Source organism: Euwallacea similis, chromosome 20 (genome assembly GCF_039881205.1).
Source record: "Euwallacea similis isolate ESF13 chromosome 20, ESF131.1, whole genome shotgun sequence".
Classification (NCBI taxonomy): domain Eukaryota; kingdom Metazoa; phylum Arthropoda; class Insecta; order Coleoptera; family Curculionidae; genus Euwallacea; species Euwallacea similis.
The window spans coordinates 609,583-631,729 of record NC_089628.1 but is presented as its reverse complement, the minus strand read 5'-3'; the positions used below and the strand labels follow the sequence as shown (position 1 = coordinate 631,729).

Genomic DNA, 22,147 nt, shown 5'->3' with positions numbered 1-22,147 from the left:
TTCTAAATGTCAAAACCATGAATCTAGACAGCATTGCAACAATACCACAATGGATGGTACCGCAAAGCTCAACTTCAAGCTTCGCAGCCCGACTTCTCCCCCTTGGTACTATTCTCCCGAAAACTTCCGCGATTCCTGAAGATCCAGAGCTCAATGACGTAGCTTTGGTCGCCAGTTACATCACAGACGTAGAGTTTTATCAGATTCGAGTGGATACGAATTTATTTGCCGAGGATGTGGAATTGAAAGTTGTTGACCCGCAAACCATCCAAGTGGAGGCAGAGTTAAAAGGAGGTGCTTCTAGAGTTAAAAGGAAGTTCTTAGTACCAATGCCCTACGACGTTCACAGGTTTTACAGTGAGGTGGACAAGAGTGGCATTCTGAACATTACAGTGCCTCGTAAGAATTGAGGGAAGGGGGACATCAAGAAGAAATCGGATTTTTGACAATTTGATTATATTTATAATATAAAGGGGAATATATTCTGTTAATGTTTGCGTTTAATTTGCCTCAAATCCCTGCAATTTTCCTTCGCCAATCACTAACATTCTTTGATAATTTCAATATACACCTTGTCCTCATCAAGAAGATCTAACTTGGGACGTCTCAGATCTCTCTAATCTTTACTTGATCAATCATTCCTTGCATATAAATTGTTAGTTTAATTTGATATGAAACCTCTTAAGATCAGTGGCTTAACTTGTTTTTGATTTTGTCTGAAATTCGAAAATAAACGTATTGAAAATAAAACTTGTCTTCATGTGTCAGAAAAACTATAAGATTTATTAACTATAATACTTTCATAACAACATCTATTGCAACTACCCATCAGAAACAAAAACCCCACTGAAAATATCACAAATTGTAATGAGAAGTCTAATAAAACTTTGAAAAAATCTTGTATACAGTTAAATAACGTTTCTTAAACTCAGAAAATGAAACAGGCACGTTGAGACTAATCACTCATATTTCAAAATATCACATTAAAATCGAAATTATTCTACTAAACTTAGAAAATACCGCGAATGAGTAAGTCAATTCTTTAAAGCAACAATTCTTTCTTGCTGGTGCACTAGCTCCAGCAACTTGCCCTGCCCTAAAACGGGCGGACAGAGGGCCTTAGCCCTGAAAAAATCCCAGGTCACGTTTTGGGCTCTTTAGCTCTTGTTGCTGAAAGCTTCGACTATCGCAGAGATGCTTTCGTAACTGCCAGTGGCCATTCCAACCACTCCAATTAGGACGATGGCGCCGTTCTTTACGGTCGCAAAAGTGGTCAGTTGTCCGAAAGTGGTGGAACTCACAATGTCCAATATTGGGGGGAAAATTAGGGCTAAAGCTGAGCTGCTAACTGCTCCGACTAGGGAGATGAAGAGGTTTAGGAATGGAATTGCTTCTGCCAAGACAACTGTAAGAGAATTTTGTAGTTACACAGTAACCGGTAAAAAATAGATAATGGAGGTCAACGTATCCAGAAGACAGTAATTATTGGAAGTATTGTAAAGAACTGTTAATTCGCCAAATAAGATTACCGGCCGTGTTTGAAATGCGATTGGTTTAAATTTAATATTACCTAATACTTCCAACAATAGCTTAAAACTTACAAGTCAATAAAACTAGCAGAGATCTGAAAGTGAGCTCAGCAAATACTGGGTATTTCACGTTGGGACCTAAATAGGCCAAAATGTTGGGCCAAAGGATGTCAACTGCAATGTAGAACTGCAAGGAATAGGTCAAGAGAATCCCGCAAGGGATTATAATTTTCACCGACTGAGCTAACCTGAAACAAACTTTAAGCACTCTAGAATGAAAAATCCTTAGAATGCTTACACTTCATATGGGGGCAGATTTAAAGTCACGCTGCCCTTAATATCATCTCCGTATTTGAGGTAGGAAAGACATCCAACAACTAAGTACATGATTGTCACGAGCACCATGCCGAGATTCAGCACTCCTGCAGGTTTCGTGAACTTCCTGGGACTTCTCATTTCGTTTTGCAAAGGCAAAACCTGAAAATATTTTTCCATAAACTTCACTTTTTTAGGTCTGACACAACCAAAATCTTACCAAGCCAATGCCTTCGAAGGCATAAATAGCAGTCCCGAAGAAAAGAGGCAACTGCTGCCAGTCAGCGATATAGCGCCTAGTAGAAATGCTAGGGACGTCTTGCGACGCATAATACAAAACGATGATGATTCCAACGCACATTAAAATGTTTGCCAAGGTGGAAAATGGCGCGAGGTACTTCAAGTTCCTGATCAGGGCTGTCAATAAGATGGGTAAAAGAATGATTGCCATGTGTAGATGGACGTCCAATACATAACCGTAGTAGTCTAAAACCTAAGAAACACGCAGTTATTCTCAAGAGGAATTGGGGTTTTAAATTATCGTTGAATACCTGCTTAACATTCTCAGAGATGAAGACGAAGTAGACGCAGCAGAATCCGAGTTGTGTGATGCATAAAAACAAGTTGACGAGTCGTTTCATAGTTTTTGCCAGACCCTGTATCCGTGAAGGTCCGTTTTCGAAACAAAGTTCCACGGTACGGGCAAAATCCGGGCTGACTTCCAATTTTTTGTATTCATTCAGATTTCTGGCTGCTTTTAACTGAAAATTATTCATGAGTAAATGACAGTTATACAGTCTTCGTTTCTCGTAAAATTGTCAAAGGCGAATAATTCTGATGGGTTTCATCGTTTCAACCTCAGCTTCACTATTACTACTAATACGATTCGGTATAATCCACATTCTAAGGCAATTTCAAGGTTTTAACATAACTATGTTGCCGTCCAATAAAAATTAATTCAAAATCGACCCTGAGGAAAATCACTTGCATGAGAAATCCATTCTTATCCTCTAAAAGCTGGAAATCTATTGATGCGACACAGACAGCCATCAAACCAAAATATTAAATTAAAAAAAGCAAATTATTTCATTTCAAAAATTATTGCAAAAAGTTAAGGATTTGAAGGAGAGATAATGTTTAAACTTTCAGTGTTTGAACTGGCATAGCCTCATATTAACCTTTTGGAAAAAATGGGGAGGGATTCTCTCCCAAGCGTCAGAGGCTGGAAGATATTGATGTGGCTTGGGCACTCTTCTTTTTTAATTTTATGGTTGAGGGAAGTCTGCAAATAAAATTTAATTGTGAAAAAATGCAAACTAAAATATTTAATGAAGGTACCGGGAAATACCGGGAAATTTAATAAAATCGTTAATTAATTTCAACTATATTTTAATTTTGTGTTTTATCCTCAAAAACCGGCAATTCTACCTATTTTACGGTATTTTCACCTGCATCCAACTCAACAATTAATTACCAGATTCATTACAAGATAATGCAAAAACACCAGGATTTGCAAACCAAAGCCGGTTGTTTGCTAAACATTTATTTACCATTTCAAACAATGGGAAATTGGAATGTCCAATTTCTCAGGAATTCCGCTAATTGACCGAGTCAACTAAAAACAAAAATTTGCATGGTTTTTAAGAGAAATCAGCTGACTAAACATTTAGCTTTATTAAGATCAATAAACTACTTACGATCCTTCAAAGAGGAATCTATCAGACAAACAAAACAAAGAAAACTAGTTTCTTGAAAAGTTCTTCATTTGAATAATCAAGTTCAAATATCGTACCTCGGCCAAATTTACATAAGTCAACCACATAGATATTTGAAGAATGTTTACTAATTTCATCCGGTTGAAACAATAATCAAGTTGATCTTATTCAGTAAGAATGACGGGTACTTAGACATTATTGCTAAACCACAATAATTCAATATAATTAGTGTTATATAGCTTCAGCTGCATAATCGTTATGAGGGATTTTAGAGGACAAATCGGCAATTAGCCACGATAAGAGCAGCACAAAACGAATTTTTCTGGAATTTGTTGGAGCCCAGATTGAGAACATCCTGTTTTGGCCAAATGTGGGCGATGTAATGACTGCCCTAATAACACATACATACACGCTTTACATTAATTATTAATCTCCGTATTGAGCACAATTTTATCCCATAACATTGTTTACATAAAGACCAAGGCTATTAAATTACTTAACTTACCAAAAGATGTTGGCAATGGATGCAGATTATTCCCAAAATCAATATTACGATGGGACCTAGGATTATGCCAGCATTTTTAATTCCATCACCCATGGCAAAAATGCCTGACCCTATGTTGCCCTTGAGCAGATGCATTAGGGTTTCTGCATAGCTAAAAAAAAATTCATTAGTTTGCTTTAAAAATAATGAAGTTTTTATCGGGAGGAATGGTGACAAATTTTTAGGAAATTTGCAGCAAGATGATAATTAATTGACACACAAGATAGTTTGCATTACAATGCGGGAGGAATTTTACTAACGCAACCCGAGAAGAAACATATTTCTTCCATTATGTAATTTTTCAAACCAAACTTTCACGGGGTTTTCTGAAACTTTTCGGGATTATCCAAATTCCAGGTAGAGTTTTTGAGACTATCATTGGGTTCACGTTCAGATCCTTTGATTTTGAAGTTCATCTATTCTTCAGTTTCAAATGAAAAATCAATTAACTTCTCGAAACACAATAAAAAAAGAGGGAGAAGGGCTAATTGACATGGAATCTTTAAAAGCTTGCAGCCATCGAAAATTAAGATGCAATTTTCAAAACTTCAAGGATCCCCAATTATACTTATTTTTGTAACTTCAAAATTGTAAGTTTTGGATGTTCCGATGGCCGAAATCTTGTTGACTTCGAGATCTTACGTTTTTTAATGGCTTGAAATGAAATTTCTAGGATTCAAAAATCAGAACGAAATCAATTTCAACTTTCTCAGTAAATCATGACTTTCTGTTGCTGCTCATACAAAATTCGCTATTGTATTAAATGTTACTACATCAGATATTCAATTGTAATTTTCTCATTTACTGAGGCTTGTAGTGTGATGACAATAAATTAACTCAAATACTTACGAGGTGGGATGCTCGACAGGAATTCCATGGCCATGACCTCCGCTTTCAGGTACTTTTTGTTTCTTAGGAACTTTTTCCAAAGGAATACTAATAATTGGGTCCTTTGATTGATATGCCATGAACGAATCGCAATTGCTGAAATGAGGATACAAATTAGTGAGATGAAGCGAGAAACAACCATGAGAAACGATAAATTCGCTTTCGAAATTTTCTCCTAGGAGGATTAATCTTCTACTTTGAGGCTCAAAATTTTGAGTCCTAGCATTCCCAGACCCCTTTCCACATAATGTTCTATATGTCCACACAATCTTACAAATATGCGCATAACTTTCTGTCGCACCCATTCCACTTACGCAATAAGTAAGTCCACCTTTTTAACCTTGAATTGAAAATCAAAATATAATAATTAAACGGTGTATCTATTCCACAGAATTTAATGACCTATCTCGATTAATTGTTTTAAACGTTTACTGCAACAATTAACAGGATTTTAATTTAGCTTCTGGAGCACGGGAATGGCTTGATCGCGAAGCGAATCGGACCACGCAATCCTGCAACCTTAGCCTTAATATTACGGTTAATTTACTGCAAACAATACAGCTAAACTCAGTAAAAACCACAGTTATTTATTGCAACATATCAACCGATTGAAAATAGATTTTCTACTGGAAAATTATAACGGCAAAATCGTTTTTTAGAAATTATAGGGGCATTTCAATGCTACTGTAAGAAGAAATTTATCCTTGCAAATTGCTTACCTTTTTTCAGAGTCACAGCTCGTCTTGGATCCGTACCACTGCTGCGGCTGTTGCTTGCCATTGTCCATGTTAATCTTAGTCTGGTTATTTTGCAACTCCATCCTGCAAAATCAATTCAATGCTAAATCAAGGCGCGTCCCGAAACTTTTATTAATTATTAAGCTGTTGCTTTAAATGCAATTCTTTTGGGCACCTTTCGTATGCACTTGCAACTTCCTTGATATGCAAATCTACATGGTTATGTAAACAATTAGGAGGTCTTATTAATTCAAATCGTGTACTTATATGGTCCTATCAAGACCAGCATTGAAATGGCAAGGATATTTTGCCAAGGAAAGCAACTTGGTGCATTTGCTTAAGGCGAAACCCGTTACTTGTAATTAACACAAGTGTCGCTTTTTTTAGAATGTTTTTTACATGATAAGCCTACAGTTATTGTTAACCTAAACCGGCAATAACTTAAACCGATTTAGTTGTTTCGGTATATTGAGAAAATAATTTAAATTTGTGGCTTTGAAAGCTCAGGAGTAATGTTACCCACGTATGGGCCTAAACCGCAAGAAATTGGGTGTGTGCAACTAATTAGGAATTCAATTTTTATCGCTATTATTGCTTATTACGGTGTGTATTATAGGCGTCACTTGCTACCTGCTTTGAAGCAGAAATTGAAGATTAGAGTGTAAAGCACGTCATATTTTTCGAATAAAAACATAATTAAAGTTACATAAGGAAGGGAAATTAATTGATGAAGGCGCATTGACGTTCGGAAAGCTATTGAGACATATTTTAATTTACAGGAAAATGGTGTCATTACTTGAACACATTAATCATTCAAAGCTCGGTCAAGTGACGTCTGCAAAGAATCTTGAATTGAGACGAAGAAAACGAAGATCGCCGTAGAATCTTGAAAGTGGGTTAATGATAGGCGTGTTGATGTAGGTTCAATTTGGTTTTCTACAGTAATTTCTCAACTTAGCTAACAATCAAACTAGAAATAGTTGGTCGTTGCATGTCCAACAAAAATCATAAGAATCTACTTGCCGTGGAGAGATTAATTGATCCAGAGGTTCTCCAGACATATCGAAAGTTTGAAATGAGGAAAAAGCTATTGTTTATATTCATTTTGACCTGGAAGGGCGCGTTTAAGAGAGGTTTGGAAAGCTATAAAAATTGTCTAAATATTTGCAAATACACAAAAGGTTCTAGTTCTAAAAAATTTGGGATCTGAAGGAACCATATCTACTTAAAAATCCAATTTCTTTTTTATTCTAATTTGTTGGAATAATTGGAGTTTTGACTTTCTATATTTTAATTTTAATGAGGAATTTAGTATAATTTTTGCGAAACCTTTGATACTCAAAAGTGAGTTGAGGCTCTTTTCCTCCAGTAAGTTGCAGCATCAAAAAACTATGCAATATTGGAGATATCACTTCTCTAGTGGAAAGCTGTGGGACAAATATTCATTTTTCGCTTTGTTAAAAATAAATGTATTTACTAATTAAACAAAGTATTAAAACGTCCTCCGCTGCAATAACTTATACGTTTTATTTTCTGCCACATTCCTTTCAAGTGGGCGAAATACCAAGTATCAATCTTCATCTTAAAGGAATAATGTAAAAACTTTAAATATTCGTAAACCTGAGTTTTCATATGTTTTCAAATTGGTATTTAGGTCACAACTGCATGAAATGATGAATTTTGGGAAATTTTAGACTAATCTGACCCTCAGGTAATTTGACTAAACATGGCTAGAACAGGTTTAATTAGGTCAGGGTTGTAACTGAATTGGCCGAATTTTTAACTCTTCTGAAGTATAGATAACTGGGATTAGAAGTTAATTGGTCCTTATCAAAAGTAATCAGCTCACCTTTGGTTAATTCAAGTTAGCCGTGTTTTTTTTTTATTTAATTGCAAATGTTGAAATCGGTCAAAATTTTAATTTTGCCTAGTTTTTTGGTTTAGTCTAACTCGAACTTAATTTTATCTTAAAACTGGTCAAAAGAGGTGTATCTATATTTTACCCAAATTTGAAGAAAAAATGTTAACATGAATCGCGATTAAATCAAATTCGTTGTTTCATCCAAGAATGGACCAAGACTGACTCCTAAAAATTTAAACTGAAATCAGATGTTGCTTTTAAAACTTAAACCATTAAAAATTATGAAAACATTTTTGTCGAAATTTCATTAAAATAAAAAACCTTAGAAAAAGAACACAAAACTAAATCAATTTAAAGACTTTTGATTCATAAAATTATGTCAAGAAAATACGCGTAATATACCATTTTGAGTGAAAAGTTGAAAAAAAAAACATTCAGAGACGGATTAAGTTTTTTTTGAAACAAAATCACTGTGTCTCGTTAGTTTTGAATATAACTGGGATATAAAATGGAAATTCTGTTTCGTATTTTGTGTTTCTTTCATTGATTTTCTGTTGCTTTTCATGAAATCCTGCTAAAAATATGAGCAAAAATAATTTTGAATGCTAAAAAAGTGACAATTCTTTACACAAAGTAAGTGGAAATTTTCCATTTCGAAGCCCACGTGGCTAACAAAAATTTCATTCGCTGGTAACTTACACACTATAGTGCCTCTCGATCAGTCCAAATAAAACCACTGTCTAATATAATAAACACTTTTATGGAAAAACTCAATTTTGCTCAAAAAGGGCCCAAATTCGGAAAAGGAATACATATAGCTCACAAATTGTTCTGCTAAAGATGCTCAGTTTAAGGCCAAAGGCGCAGAACAACTAAAGTTTCAATAGACAAATATAAAGTAAAATTTTTATAGTTTAGAAAAAAAAGATTTATTTGGTATGATAAGGTCGACAATCAATACAAGTGTCTGCGGACCTTGGCCAACAATACCTATACACCGCAAATACATATCAACTACAGTTTATCTCGATGTCCTGTAATTAATTGCACAAGAATAGGCTATTGTAAACGAAGATTCAAGGGCTTGACATTATTTGATTATCAGAATTGATATCTATGTGTATATTGATCAATAAGTGGAAATTGCCTCATAATCATCTAACTACTAAGTTTTAATAATTGATTTTACAGTCGATTTACATCGATTAGGTAGCCTAAAGGAGCATAAAATCTCATAAAATTTTAATGACTTGCTCGTTAGCAAATTGTTTCTTGGCAAATATAAGAAACAATGGGCGAATAAAAAATGATGCGAAGTTCTGAATGTTTTGAGTCTTCCAGGCACTATTTTTCCAGTGATAAAGACTTCTTAAATTAGTGCCCATATCCATGCAAGATGCCACCTTGTCTTTGACTGTTTTCAGTTTGTCGGATTTTTAAATCAAAATTTTGACAAACTAGTGTATTAATTTTTACAAAATACGTGTAGATAATGATTTTTTCATTTATGATTTATATTTTTGTTTTTAATACAAAAAGGCTTAAAAAAATGAAGTACATTTTTGTAATGAGTGAAATTGATAAATTTAATTGCTAACCAGCTAATCGCTCAGGAGCCTTATTTATAAACATACCTGTACTGAAATATATTAAAGTACTATAACCCGCGAACCCGACGGTACCAATACTACCGGCGAATTTGAAATAAAGCAGTTGGTTGCTCAGTGGTTCTCACGCTGAACTGAACTCGTTCGCACCTTTTTTCAGTCACTTTAAGCGTTGTACAATCTTCTTACTCAATGATTATTTACGTCAGAACCTCCCCCTCCTTCTAACTAGATCCGGATTGAATGGTACTACTAATTTCATTATTACCGAAAATCATACAGAGATAAATTTTAATGCGAGGCACATAATTTGGAAGGTACTTGAATAGCATGAAAAGTGTTGAAAAAAACCTCAAAAAACAACATATTTATTATGGCACATTATGATGTGTTTCTGGACGTCATAAATAGCCTTGGAAGAATTGAACAAATACGCCTATAACAGCTTCTCAGAATGACCTACAAGTGCAAGATAAATATCAGACTTGTTAACCCAGATTTCAGTAATATGATTTGCAAAATTCAAATCTTTATATTACTCTACTTAGTTTATAAATTATTCAAGAAAAGCATTCTTCAAAGGCGAACCTTTAAATTGAGATTTGTATCAATTGAGGAAAAAAAAACATTTCTCGAAAGAAATATTTGTGTTGAATTAATTTGTTAAACATGAATATTTAATTATAGTATCATACCTGAAGGATACGTTATACATAATCAAGTTCCCTTTAATTCGATTATTAATCAGATAAAAAAACTGGCCAGAAAGGCATTTAGTTTTAATCAAATTTGAACAGTGGGAGAAAGTGCTTTTTGTTTGCCAAAAAAATCAAAAGGATTGTTCAGGTTACACTTTTTTCCAGTAAAAAGGATTAGTTTACAGCAAACTCGAGGATAGTTCATCAAGGCAGAAATAACAACTTTAATTCTCACATAAAAGAGAAAAACGTTAGTACAAATAAGTTTGTACTAACTTACACGGGGTTACTTAAAAAAAAATGTAGAAGAGAACTGAAAAAGTGAAAAATAAAAAAGGAAAAAGTTATCTTCAGCCATATTTCATTATAGTATGTATTTAGATGATACATATTTGAGGGTCGCTTAACATCATGCTTACACATACAGTGGTGGTCAAAATAATAAGAGTGTAAAGCGTTACTGGAAAATTATAATAATTTAATTTGGCATAATTGTATTAATCCGTATACATATATATAATATTTCTATTAATACCACATCTTTTCCTTTGCAAATTGAATATAATACCAGACACCTATTTATTTATTTTGTTATCTGTTTTTTTTTGCTGCTTGTTGAATTCTTTTGGTTAATCTTTGTATATTAACCCTTTAAACTCTTCATGGATCAGTATAGTTTTGAACGTTAAAATGAACCGCGCAAAGTACTACACTCCAGAAGAAAGGCGTCTAATACTGAAATTACGAAGCCAAAACAAAACTTATAAGTTTATTTCTCAAGTATTTCAGCGATCGGAATGTGTTATAGCTAGGGTTTTGAAGAACAAAACTTAAAAGAAGATTCACCAGAAATGAGAGATCATTCAAGAAAAACAAGCAAAATTGTTGATAGACGTATTGTACGAGAGGCGATAAAGGACCCATTCTCAACGTCGTATGGCATTAAACGGGAACTGAGCTTAAAAATCAGCACACGGACAATAAAGAGACGTTTGGGAGAGATGAATCTTCATGGAAGAGTTGCAAGAAAAGTACCACATTTGAGTTAAAAAAATATCTAACTTAATTGAAACCAAAACCGTAATTGGAAAAATATTCTATTTACATATTCATTTCATATATCTATGAAACAAAAATAAATCTGTTTGGATCAGATGGGAAACAGTATGTTAAACGATAAAAGAAGGAAGAACTGAATCCTCGATATACACTGGGAGCAGTAAAACATGGCGGCGAAAATATTAATATGTGGGGTTGTTTTCCCTATAATGGACTGGGTTCACTATATTGGATTAAAGACACTATGACCCAACAAATTTACATAAAAATATTAGAAAGAATTATGCTTCCATATGCAGAAATGAATATGCCTTTAAAATGGATCTATCAGCAAGATAACGACCCGAAACATACTGCCAAAGTAGTGAAACAGTGATTTCTGAGGAACAAAATTGAAGTGTTGCCATGGCCCTTGCAATCTCCGAATTTGAATCCGATAGAAAACCTTTGAAAGTATTTAAAAGACAGGTTTACTAACAAAAAAACCTTGTGGGAAGAAACTAAGAAAATTTGGTATTCTACACCCGTTGAAGATTGCCAGAAATTAACAGACTCTATGTCAACGAGATGCACAGCTGTCATTAAACAAAAGGGATATTCTACTAAGTATTAGTGTTTTACGTTTTTAAAGTTGTTTTAAGGAATCATAGCTTTAATTGATTAGTGATAGGAAAGATATTCTTTTTTTTTACCAGAAAAAAGCACATAGTTTTTAACTAATTGTGATATTTTCCAGAATACTAAGTTAATGGGTTCTTCTATAATAGTTCTTATTTCAATACATATTGTGCAAAGTTAACCATATTAAATTTGATTGTGTTATTCATTTTTTTAAAATACTAGAATAAAAAGTTTAAATTTAACATTCGCACTTTTATTATTTTAACCACAACTGTACATTTAAGGTAATTCCAATGCAATCTTCCCGACTCAGTAGAATGAGTAAATTTTTCAAAGAACATTGCTTATCCACTCAATTAAATAATTTGGATTTTTTCAAAGGTTAAATTGATTAAGAGGAATTTTTCTATTAAAAAATTGAGGACTAGAAAACCGCCCGTTTTGCATAAAAATTACACAATATAAGTGTATAATAATGACGACAGTAAAACCCACTTTCTGAAATTAAGTTAAGTAAGAATAAACCAATTTCCTACATACATACGCTTTTTCCGGAAAACCCAATACGGATTAAATTATCAATGTGTTCTTAATTTTGACAACAGCCATAAATGCTGCTACACACTGTTTAAAAGTATCTATGGAAATTAACATGAAATTCAATTTGATAAGACTTTTGTAATTTGGCCTTAAAGACGATCAATAACAAATGCTTTTTCAATCAAATAAAACTCGAATAAAAACCTATCGGCAGGATTTGCCACTGGGTATTGCCCAGTAGAGATATAGGAATTATTCCTCTCAGATAAAATAGCAGGAAGTTTTAAAATTTCTCGTCTACGATAAAAATAACGGAAGGGGACTCACTGGGAAGCCCTCGCTATGTTTACGTTCAACCATTTGTGCATCCAAACTTTTTGTATACAAAATCCTTCCTCTGGACCCAACCAGTTTTGTAATTAATGCAAATTCCTGAAGCGTTGTTCATTAAATTAATGCAAAACTGATTAGATGAATCCAAAACCATCCATCTATGCCTATTTAAATGTGAAGTATTACGTAGCTTTCATTAGGTGAATCAGCCGTACCGGTTAACCGAACCCATCATTCTTTGGTTGGTTAAGTTTGATGAATGTGTCCTTCGCATTTTTGCCCACAGATTCATTAACAATATATACAAACTATTGTTGACTATTATTAATTAGCGTACAACAAACATTGATGAGTTACAATTATCTAAAGGTCGACAACCAAAGACAATTGCGGAAGATACTTGTATCTACCGGTACATAGCACAAGTTCCTATTTCCTAGTGATTAGATTGCCCAAAAGTTTCTTGCAGTACTCAACATATGTAGCTTGAATTTTAAGTAGGAATGTGCAATAATTACACCAATTAAAGACCGATTTCTAACAAATAGTTAAGTGCAATTTATGTGTCAGGACTTGAAAAAACACATAAATACTGGGACGTTTACGTTGATTTAGTATCTATAAATATTTCAAGGGAAATCATATCCTGGGGATTTTACAAACAATTAGAATTTGTTTGTATGTCTTAGCATCAGGAATATGTTGCTACCACTCTTTCGTGCTGATATACAACTTTGGGTAGTTTAAGTCTTTATTTCCAATGGTTTTGATGTTATGCAAATACTTTCCTTATAAATTCTCGTGTATTATGACAAAAAAATTAAAAATTGCTGCACTGTGGTTTACCTTGACATTCCTTTAGTCGATTTGTAAAGCGAAGCAAATATAATTATATAATTTTATGTTCTATAATAAATTAGGTAAAAAAAATCTAAATATGTATCAAATATGTAAGCTCCATAGCTGTTAGATCGTTGATTGTTAAGATGTTATTGAATATGTATGCATATGTTGATAAAGGTAAAGTGTCGCTTATCGCTTATAAGTAGATACTTAAATACGTGAAGTATGTTTTCTTCATTAATGCGTAAATAATTACATAACAATAAAACCAAACATTTTATTTTTTTCAACAAATTCTAGATTGGCAAATGTCTCAAAAAATTCTTAATATATACAAGAATACTTGGCTGCTAAAAATTCTATATTTAGGCCCTAACTTGCCACAATCTACGGACACAACATCATATTGCATCAAATTAACCCCAAACATCTCCGTATTTGGTTTTAGATCCAGATTGAGCCGGTTTGTAATCATCATTGAACTCTTGAGGGGGAGGACTTGCTCCTACTTGACTTGAGGGAATTCGAGACTGCCTGAAGTTTATGTAGAATAGAAAAATCTACTATTGTTTCTAGGTTTTTATACCCACCTATAGGCCTGAATCCTCTTTTGGTCATATTCTTCTCGATTTTTCAGCCTGAGTTCATCATAGGTTGACACATGTTTCTGTTCTGGGGGCATTTCTTCTTGATGCAAAATTATTGGATCTATATTGAATAACTACTGTAGTCAAACAATATTAGAAATTAAAGGAAAAATAATTATTTACTATCTAAAGAGGGCCTAAAGGAATCGTCTAACCCTTCAGGGACCGGTCTGCTGTCATAATCATAGTTTTTACGGGCGCTGGGAATATCAGTATAACTATCAGATACTCCCCCAAAGGGACTAATGGAAAAGGGTGATTCAATTTGATCTTCCCTGAAAAGTGGATGGATTTTATTTGATTCTTAGCCTTTATATAAAAAATCTTACTCTTGCTCTGGAATTCCCAATCTCTGTGCTTTTAAAGCTCTACCAACTTTGCTGTCTGGCAGTGCCATGAATTTCTCAGCGCATTTTTGAAGGTATGAATATTTCCCCAGGAAATATCCTACTGTTACGGCAACTCCTATTTTGGGGTATACTCCGAATCTAGGGTTCTTGGTAAGGTAACCTTAGGAATTTATAATGAGAGAAAATTTATCTTTATTATTTCTATTCGCAAAAATTAAGTTAATTTGTTAAAAATAGATTTTTATGTGTAGGCACTTGTATGAAATGGTATTTATAAGCATTGAATTTACATATGAAAGGGTCAAAGTGTCCCATCTCCTGCAGTACATAAACATTAAACTTAGATTTTAGTTATAATAAAACACAAGCATTAAAAGTTTAAGGACTTATACCAAAATTTACTTATGAGTAATATTAGTTGTGCAACTAATTGTAACTCAAATTGCACAAATCAAAAGGAAAATTCTATTAACGAAAATAAACCGTTCAAGACAGATCAAATAGGTACTTCATAATCCTAGAAAGACTTTAATACCTTGCTTAATACCTAAATATTATAATCTCAACTTTACAATAAATTATAAGTAATATTGTGAAAATACTTCACCCTCAAGTAAACTGTAAACATTGATTGAATGTACCTATTTGAAGGCCATAATATGTTAGCCCACCCAAAACAAAACTAAATGGCAAACTTCTCGTGTAGAAGCTTTCCTTATTACATTCCTTAAGCACTCTAAGCTCATCTTGGGTGAATTTATACTGAAAATTGAACAGAAAACTTTGAGTAAGAAGTCCGATGTGATTCAAGGTGTACACTTACAATTTGGGGACGCCTTTGGGCGTTAGGGCCCGGAAATGGAGTCTTTCGTTCTGGCTCCTCGCCTGAATTTATCATGTTTTTAATTATTTAAGTTGGATTTGCTATAATATTAGAAATTTTAAATCGAGAAAGTCACAGTTAATTTTATTTTCCTATGGAAAAATTAGTAAGGTTAGATAGGAAGTTTCAATAAACTTGAGTTGTAGGCTGGTACTGGTAGGCAACCAGATAAACTAACTGTTTTAGGTGGAAGGAGTAAATGTATATTTTTTAATAAAATCAATCAAATTCTTATTTAAAATAACAGCGTCACATATATCTTGAAAATTACAAAAAGCTAACTTAAGGAAACTTTCAAAATGTCGGTCATTTACACCAATAATACATATTTCAAGTTTTGAATCAAAATTGTTTCGTTCCTTGATTTTGTCATTCTAAATCATGAAAATATGTCGAAAACGGTTAGCAATACCAGTCTTTTGAAAAATGTTAAAGTTATCAGCATTAAAAACATTGTTTTTTTTGTATCTCCATAAGATACAAGTGGCGCCATCTATCAACTAGATTTGAAAAGAGATTTTAAATGAATTTATCCAACCCAACAATCCCGCGAGAAGTATCAAATCGGTAAATAAAAAATTTACAGAATAAAACATACTTAAAAATCCTGTATAATGAAAAGCTACAACTTTTTTATAAGGTATATGTATGTATTTAGTTCAGTCGCTCTATTCTTTTATCTGCTAGCACGCTATATTAATTTACGGCAATGTTTCTGGGACGTCTCTTCTAAACATAGCATTCTTCCTGTCTAAAAAATCGTTTTAATATTGAATAGATTATTTAAAAAGGATTAATAATTTATATAATTTGATGTTGTAAAGTTTTTAAGACAGTCGACTCCGAGTCCGAACCACTGATTTGGGTCCTTTGGCAACAATGTATATTTGTCATCAATTTCGAAGTTTTATATTTTCTGACTGTTGGTTCAACATCGTTTAACAAAGATGTAATTATTGCGTAAAAAAATTTACTTGCTACGTCTTGATCTTCTTATTCTCTTTAATCTGGAAACCTGAACAAAAATTTTATCAAACTGTTATTAATGTAATTATTTGTCACCTTCTATTGTAATATGGCGCTTAAAGAAGGCTTTGCCAGAACTTGGCTTTTGTTTTTTTTCAAGTAGAATTTGATTACGGAATTAACTTCCCATATGTCCAAAATGTAGACAATATACAATTCAAACAGATTATTTGCAAGAAACGCACGTCCAGCACGGGAGTGAAATGCATAGATTGAAACTATTATTTGCCGAATTAACTTTCCATGAGCTGTAGATTTGCAAAAAAGAGTGAACAAATTTGTATAAATACTTGGAAAACATTGTGTTGTTGTCATCGTTCAAGTTATAAGCTGAACGTGTGTAAAAACCAATCTAAACTTTTTTCCATATTTCTAAGGGATAACACTTGTTTGATGATTTAGTCCAGTACAAACGCGGCTGCGTATAAGGTGTATGTCTTACGGAACGTAAGAATATTCGGGATAATCAGATGCTCTTTTGTTTCAAACATCCTTGAAATAAGCCAATAGAGTAGTTAACATTTAGTGAGCGTCGCCGAAAATGTTTTTCTCCTGTTTTGACCAACATGGAAGTTGTGGTGGGTTATCCCTTCTTGTTTACATATTAGTTTCGGCGCGTAAACCGGGATGACGCATAAAACAAAACTGAAGCCGTTTCATTTTGAAGTGGGAATTAAGGTACAGCTTAAATTTGTTTTTGTCTTTTGATTTTAAGTTTGGCGGGGTTTCTTCGGCATCAAAAAGGTATTCTACAAAGAAAACTCGTACTCCTAATTGTTTTCTAGATATTTTCTGTTAAGTAATTTCCTGTATCTTCAATCTCTCGTAAATATTACTTTCTTGATGCTCTCCACCCGCCATTTTTAATTGAGCAAAAAATTATAGTAACTATTATTTAAAGTAATTAGGCTCACAACATAATGGAAAGCAATCCCGATATTTGTATTTCACCTATATTTTATTTAGTGAAATCAATGGAATCCATGTTTAAATTAACGACCTCACATATATCTTGAAGATTGCAAAAAAATAACTCAAGTAAATTTTCAAAATGGAGGTCGTCTACACCAATAATACATTTTCCATATTTTAAACCAAAATTTTAATCGCTCCTTGAACTTATACTAATAAAACACGAAAATATTCCGAAAATGGTTAGGAAACGAGTTTTTTTGAAGAATATCTTTATAATATAGAAGAGTTCAAAGTATCAAAAATCGCAAACGTATTGCGGTTATCAGTACCGAAGAAAATGTAAGTTGATTTTTCTGTATCTCCATAAAACACAGGTGGGGCCATCTATTAACAAGATTGGAACAGAGATTTAAAATGAGTTTATCCCACCTAAAAACCCATTTAGGACCAATATTAAATCGGTAAATCAAAAACAGTAAATCCAAAATTTACAGAATTAAAAATATTCTGTACAATGAAAAGATGTAACTGTTTTGATAAGGTGTATTTAGCTGAATCGCTTTATTCTTTTATTTGTTACCATGATTTACTATTTAATACCAATGTTTCTGGCACACCAGCTATGAACTTGGTGTGAACTTTCTGTCTTGAATTTGAATTTTGAACGCATTTTTTAATCGTTCGATTTGGTCTCATATACCTGTTATGTACATATGTGTAATATCAAAATTGGCAAAGACTGAAAGTGAAAATTTGTCGTCAATTAATTACGTTTCAAAGTTTAAGTTTCCAGACTGATGCTTCCGCAAAATTAAAACAAATATTATTGTGATTGTTATGGCTTCGACTCTATTCTTTTTAACCTGGAAACCTCACTTATTATCTTATCAAAGTATCATTAAAGTATTTGTCAATTTCTAATACGACGTTCAAAGAAGGCTTTGCCAGATTTGTTTTTATTAATTTTCAAATTTAATTTCATTTACCGAATTAATTTCCCATATTTTCAATATGTAGACATTTTATAATTCAGATACCATGAGGCCAAGATAAAGATGTCCAGCACGGGAATGATATGACATTATTTTTTTTCAAATTATCTTTCCATATCTCCAAGAGGTTGAAACATTTAAATTTAAATATATATACAGTGTGACCCACTTAAGAGCGGGACACTCCTGTAAAATTTTTATTTGTGGTTCGATTTTGATCATTTTTTTATATGTTGTAGGGCATCAAAAACTCTATTTTGTGACAAGTTCTTGTTACGCTCGCTTAAAATCTAAGGTCTACTTTGCCCCTTTCTTATGACGAAATTTTAAGAAAAGACATTAGGGAATTTTTTATTTTAAATTTAGCTTCAGTAATAACTTTAGAATTATTCAAAATGGCTGTATTTCAAATTTCGTTAAAAAATGTTTATCCATAAAAAAGTTGTAGAACAATTAAATTTTATTTAATTTAAATTAATTAATGATTCAATGTGAAAAAAAAATTGTAACGAAAAGAGATTTAATTCATTTTAAAAAACACTTGCTTCGATTAAGCTACCGTTCAACTGGATACATTTCTCGTATCTTCTTCTAGTATTACTCATTACTTTTCTGAGAGATAAGGGAGTAATTTCTTCACAGGCGCGTCTCAACCTTATGCATAGTTCTTCTCTATTTCTGGGGCGGTTTTTATATACTTTTTGCCCAAGAGTACCCCACAAAAAGAAATCTAAAGGGGTCAGGTCCGGTGATCTGGGTGGCCATTGTATTAATGGACTATTCCGTCCGATCCATTGATTGGGAAAGTTTGTATTTAGCCACTGCCGAACAATTTTCGCGTTATGTATAGGACTTCCATCAAGTTGAAAGTACATGTTACTTGTGTATAATAGTGGAAGATTGTCAATCGCATTGGATAATTCATTTCTCAATAGTTCTAAAAAACTTGCAGAATTCATATTGCCCTCAAGAAAAAATGGACCGATAAGTTTGTCATAGATTATTCCACACCAAACATTTACTTTTTGGGAATATTGACTTTTGCAGTTGATAATCCAGCGTGGATTTTCATGAGACCAAAATCTACAATTCTGTGAAGAAACTATCCCGTTAGTAGTAAATGTAGCTTCGTCACTAAATAGAATACATTTTAGAAAATTGTTGTTATCTTGATACTCCCCTTGCGCCCACAAACAAAATTCCAATCTTCTGTTCTTGTCTCCTTCCTCCAAAGTATGCAGAAATTTTGGTTTAAATGGCTTAATTTTATTCTTTTTCAGGCATCGACGAATCTTTTCCCTCGGTACATTTAAATCTAAACTTGCTATTCTTAATGTAGCATGTGGGTTATTAGTAAAATAATTTAAAATTGCGATTTCTGTATCACCTTCATTTCTATTTCCAGGACGGTTGTTTTTTAACAAATATCTATCAACGGCTCCAGTTTCATTAAATGTACGATTTATTCGATTCACTGTACTTTTAGTAATCGGACGTCGATTAGGATATCTTGTGTTAAATATTCTAGTCACTTCCCTTACACTTCTGTCATTGTCACCAGAAAGACGCACTATTTCAATTTTTTCCCTTAAAGTTAATTGATTATTCATATCTGAACTTTTTCTTCAATCAAAAACAGTTAAATTTTCTTCTAAACCACCAAGAACTGGTTTATTTATTTACAAAAAGACAATTGCATTGTATTTAATGACAAGGATAAAACAAGTGACTTAACTATGTTTATTGGATCCGTACTCAGCCAACTTGACCAAAAATTATTACATCCAGATGGTTCAATAAATTTAAAATTGGATTGCTCTACAACTTTTTTATGGATAAACATTTTTTAACGAAATTTGAAATACAGCCATTTTGAATAATTCTAAAGTTATTACTGAAGCTAAATTTAAAATAAAAAATTCCCTAATGTCTTTTCTTAAAATTTCGTCATAAGAAAGGGGCAAAGTAGACCTTAGATTTTAAGCGAGCGTAACAAGAACTTGTCACAAAATAGAGTTTTTGATGCCCTACAACATATAAAAAAATGATCAAAATCGAACCACAAATAAAAATTTTACAGGGGTGTCCCGCTCTTAAGTGGGTCACACTGTATGTACATAAAGTGTGGAAGTTTTGGATGGAACAGTCCACATAACTAAAATGCCCAACATATGTGGCCAAAATCCTAGGACACGTCAATTTTTATTTTTTCTTGCGGTTTTTTTGACGGTAAATTCATGTATACACGGTAGTCCAAAAATCAGGTACGACCACCAACTTTATTTTTCAAATGGAAACATCTATTTTTAATTTAATTTTAGAATTCTACGCAAAATTCTAAGTATGTTTCATGTATCATGTCTTATACCTAAACGCAACAGGTCTCAAGAAATTTACGATCGTTACTGTGATTCGTCCGATGAGCTGTACGTTTGCAAAAAAGGTTGTTCAATTTTTCGAAGGTTTGGAATTCAATATATCGTTGTTATCATTCGAGTTGACTAGTACCTTTGCAAAAGGCAGATTATAAAATAGTTTAATCGTTTCTTAGATGTTTCAGACGAGTGTTGCTTGGCGTGGCAACAAGCAAGTTGTTCTTACCTGTAATTATTAATTGGGCGTTCTTTTATTTCAAAATTTCGTTAGATACATCACTAGTGCATCACATTTATGTCATATCAAAGTTCTCTGGCTCAAGTAAGAAATAGTGTTGAGGTGCAATTTCGGACCTAACCATGAAAAATACAGTGACTCGAATCCAGGCGAGTGGCGTAAATAGCAAATTAAGTTTTATGAGAATATTGGAAAATAAATGCGTTAGTCAACATTTTTATGCAACAATTTGCTTGCTTTCCTTCTACTTTATTTGGGAATAAAGAATAACATTTTTTTATTGCTAAGGGCGTGGGCAAACGTTTACAATAATAATTGTATAATAATTAGCTGCAAAGACAGTAATACATCTCTCTATCTACATTTATAGATTTTCCAAGTGATAAAGCAGAACTAAACAAATATTTTCTTGCTTTCCCTAGGAACAATTTCACATCCGTAAATCAAAATCTGTAAGATGTATTTCCAATTTATACAATAAAAAATACTTTGTTCATCCTGTAGAATGAAAACAAGTAACTTTTGTATAAGGCAAGTTTTGTCGAATCGCGTTATCTTTTTACTATCACCTAATACTTATTTATACGATTGGGACACTCTGTATAACACAGAATATGAGCTACTATAGCTGTGGACAATAGATTTGAGGAAGTTGCCTTTTTTATTTTCCACAATATTCTACTAAACGAGCTAGATGAATCATTCATTAGTTGCAAAAGAATATGCTTGTTATAGAGAAGTTTTGAAATATCTTTGATCCTTACATATCAGCAACAATTTACTAACACACTTTATGGCATATTAAAACTTTGAAAAAATGACAATTTTTTTCCTATTCAATGGATTTCACCTCTCATTATTATGGAGATAGCAAGAATACTCCCACCCACAAAAAATGAAGCGAAACCGATATTTTGTGTACTTATGTATATCTCAAAAGCCGTTGGAATTAAATAAAATTGGAACAAATAATTTGACCTTTAACATTCTGTACGACGAGAACTGTCCGCTTCCATATAAATCAAACGTAGCTATAGTGTAGTATAATATTTTTATGGAAATAGTATTGAGATGAAGTTTGGCCTATTAAGTAAGGTACAATATGGGGGTGTATAGTTTGGCATGAAGCCCATTGATATTTACTTGATAATGCATAATAAAATAAAGGCAGTGAGAAAAGTGGGCAATTTTATTATTGTCTTAAGTTCGAATTTTTTGGCCAGCTAAATTTGAAAAAAATCGTCTATAATACTACTTCGTAATCATAAACGTATTTAGAAAAAAATTACATTAATATATGGCCCAATTAACATAAAAATCCTCAAGATGGTTTAAGCTTCGCTATTTTTGGCACATCACAGCACCTCGATTCTTGGAATTCAAGGTTACTTCCGAACGGTGGCGGTCCGTCTGCTCTTTGATTGGGCATAT

General features: G+C 32.9%; 2 protein-coding genes across 3 annotated transcripts; both read right to left on the bottom strand.

The window, feature by feature from the left end:
• Nucleotides 1–751: 751 nt before the first annotated feature.
• Nucleotides 752–9,377, bottom strand: LOC136415677 (proton-coupled amino acid transporter 1-like). 2 transcript variants are annotated; one of them, XM_066400388.1, is made up of 9 exons: nucleotides 9,224–9,377; nucleotides 5,711–5,812; nucleotides 4,953–5,087; nucleotides 4,065–4,215; nucleotides 2,396–2,605; nucleotides 2,065–2,337; nucleotides 1,828–2,006; nucleotides 1,602–1,777; nucleotides 752–1,405 (listed from the first exon to the last, which is right to left on the bottom strand). In XM_066400388.1, exons 2-9 carry the CDS (start codon nucleotides 5,809–5,811, stop codon nucleotides 1,158–1,160), a joined length of 1,473 nt encoding a protein of 490 aa, XP_066256485.1. In that variant the 5' UTR covers nucleotide 5,812; nucleotides 9,224–9,377; the 3' UTR covers nucleotides 752–1,157. The 2 variants fall into 2 exon arrangements, with proteins under 2 accessions (XP_066256485.1, XP_066256484.1); XM_066400387.1 differs by lacking the exon at nucleotides 9,224–9,377 and adding an exon at nucleotides 8,289–8,481.
• Nucleotides 9,378–13,603: 4,226 nt separating this feature from the next.
• On the bottom strand, nucleotides 13,604–15,267 carry asrij (OCIA domain-containing protein asrij). Its single transcript, XM_066400010.1, has 6 exons — nucleotides 15,111–15,267; nucleotides 14,929–15,049; nucleotides 14,267–14,447; nucleotides 14,061–14,212; nucleotides 13,881–13,998; nucleotides 13,604–13,824 (listed from the first exon to the last, which is right to left on the bottom strand). Exons 1-6 carry the CDS (start codon nucleotides 15,183–15,185, stop codon nucleotides 13,707–13,709), a joined length of 765 nt encoding a protein of 254 aa, XP_066256107.1. The 5' UTR covers nucleotides 15,186–15,267; the 3' UTR covers nucleotides 13,604–13,706.
• Nucleotides 15,268–22,147: the final 6,880 nt, after the last annotated feature.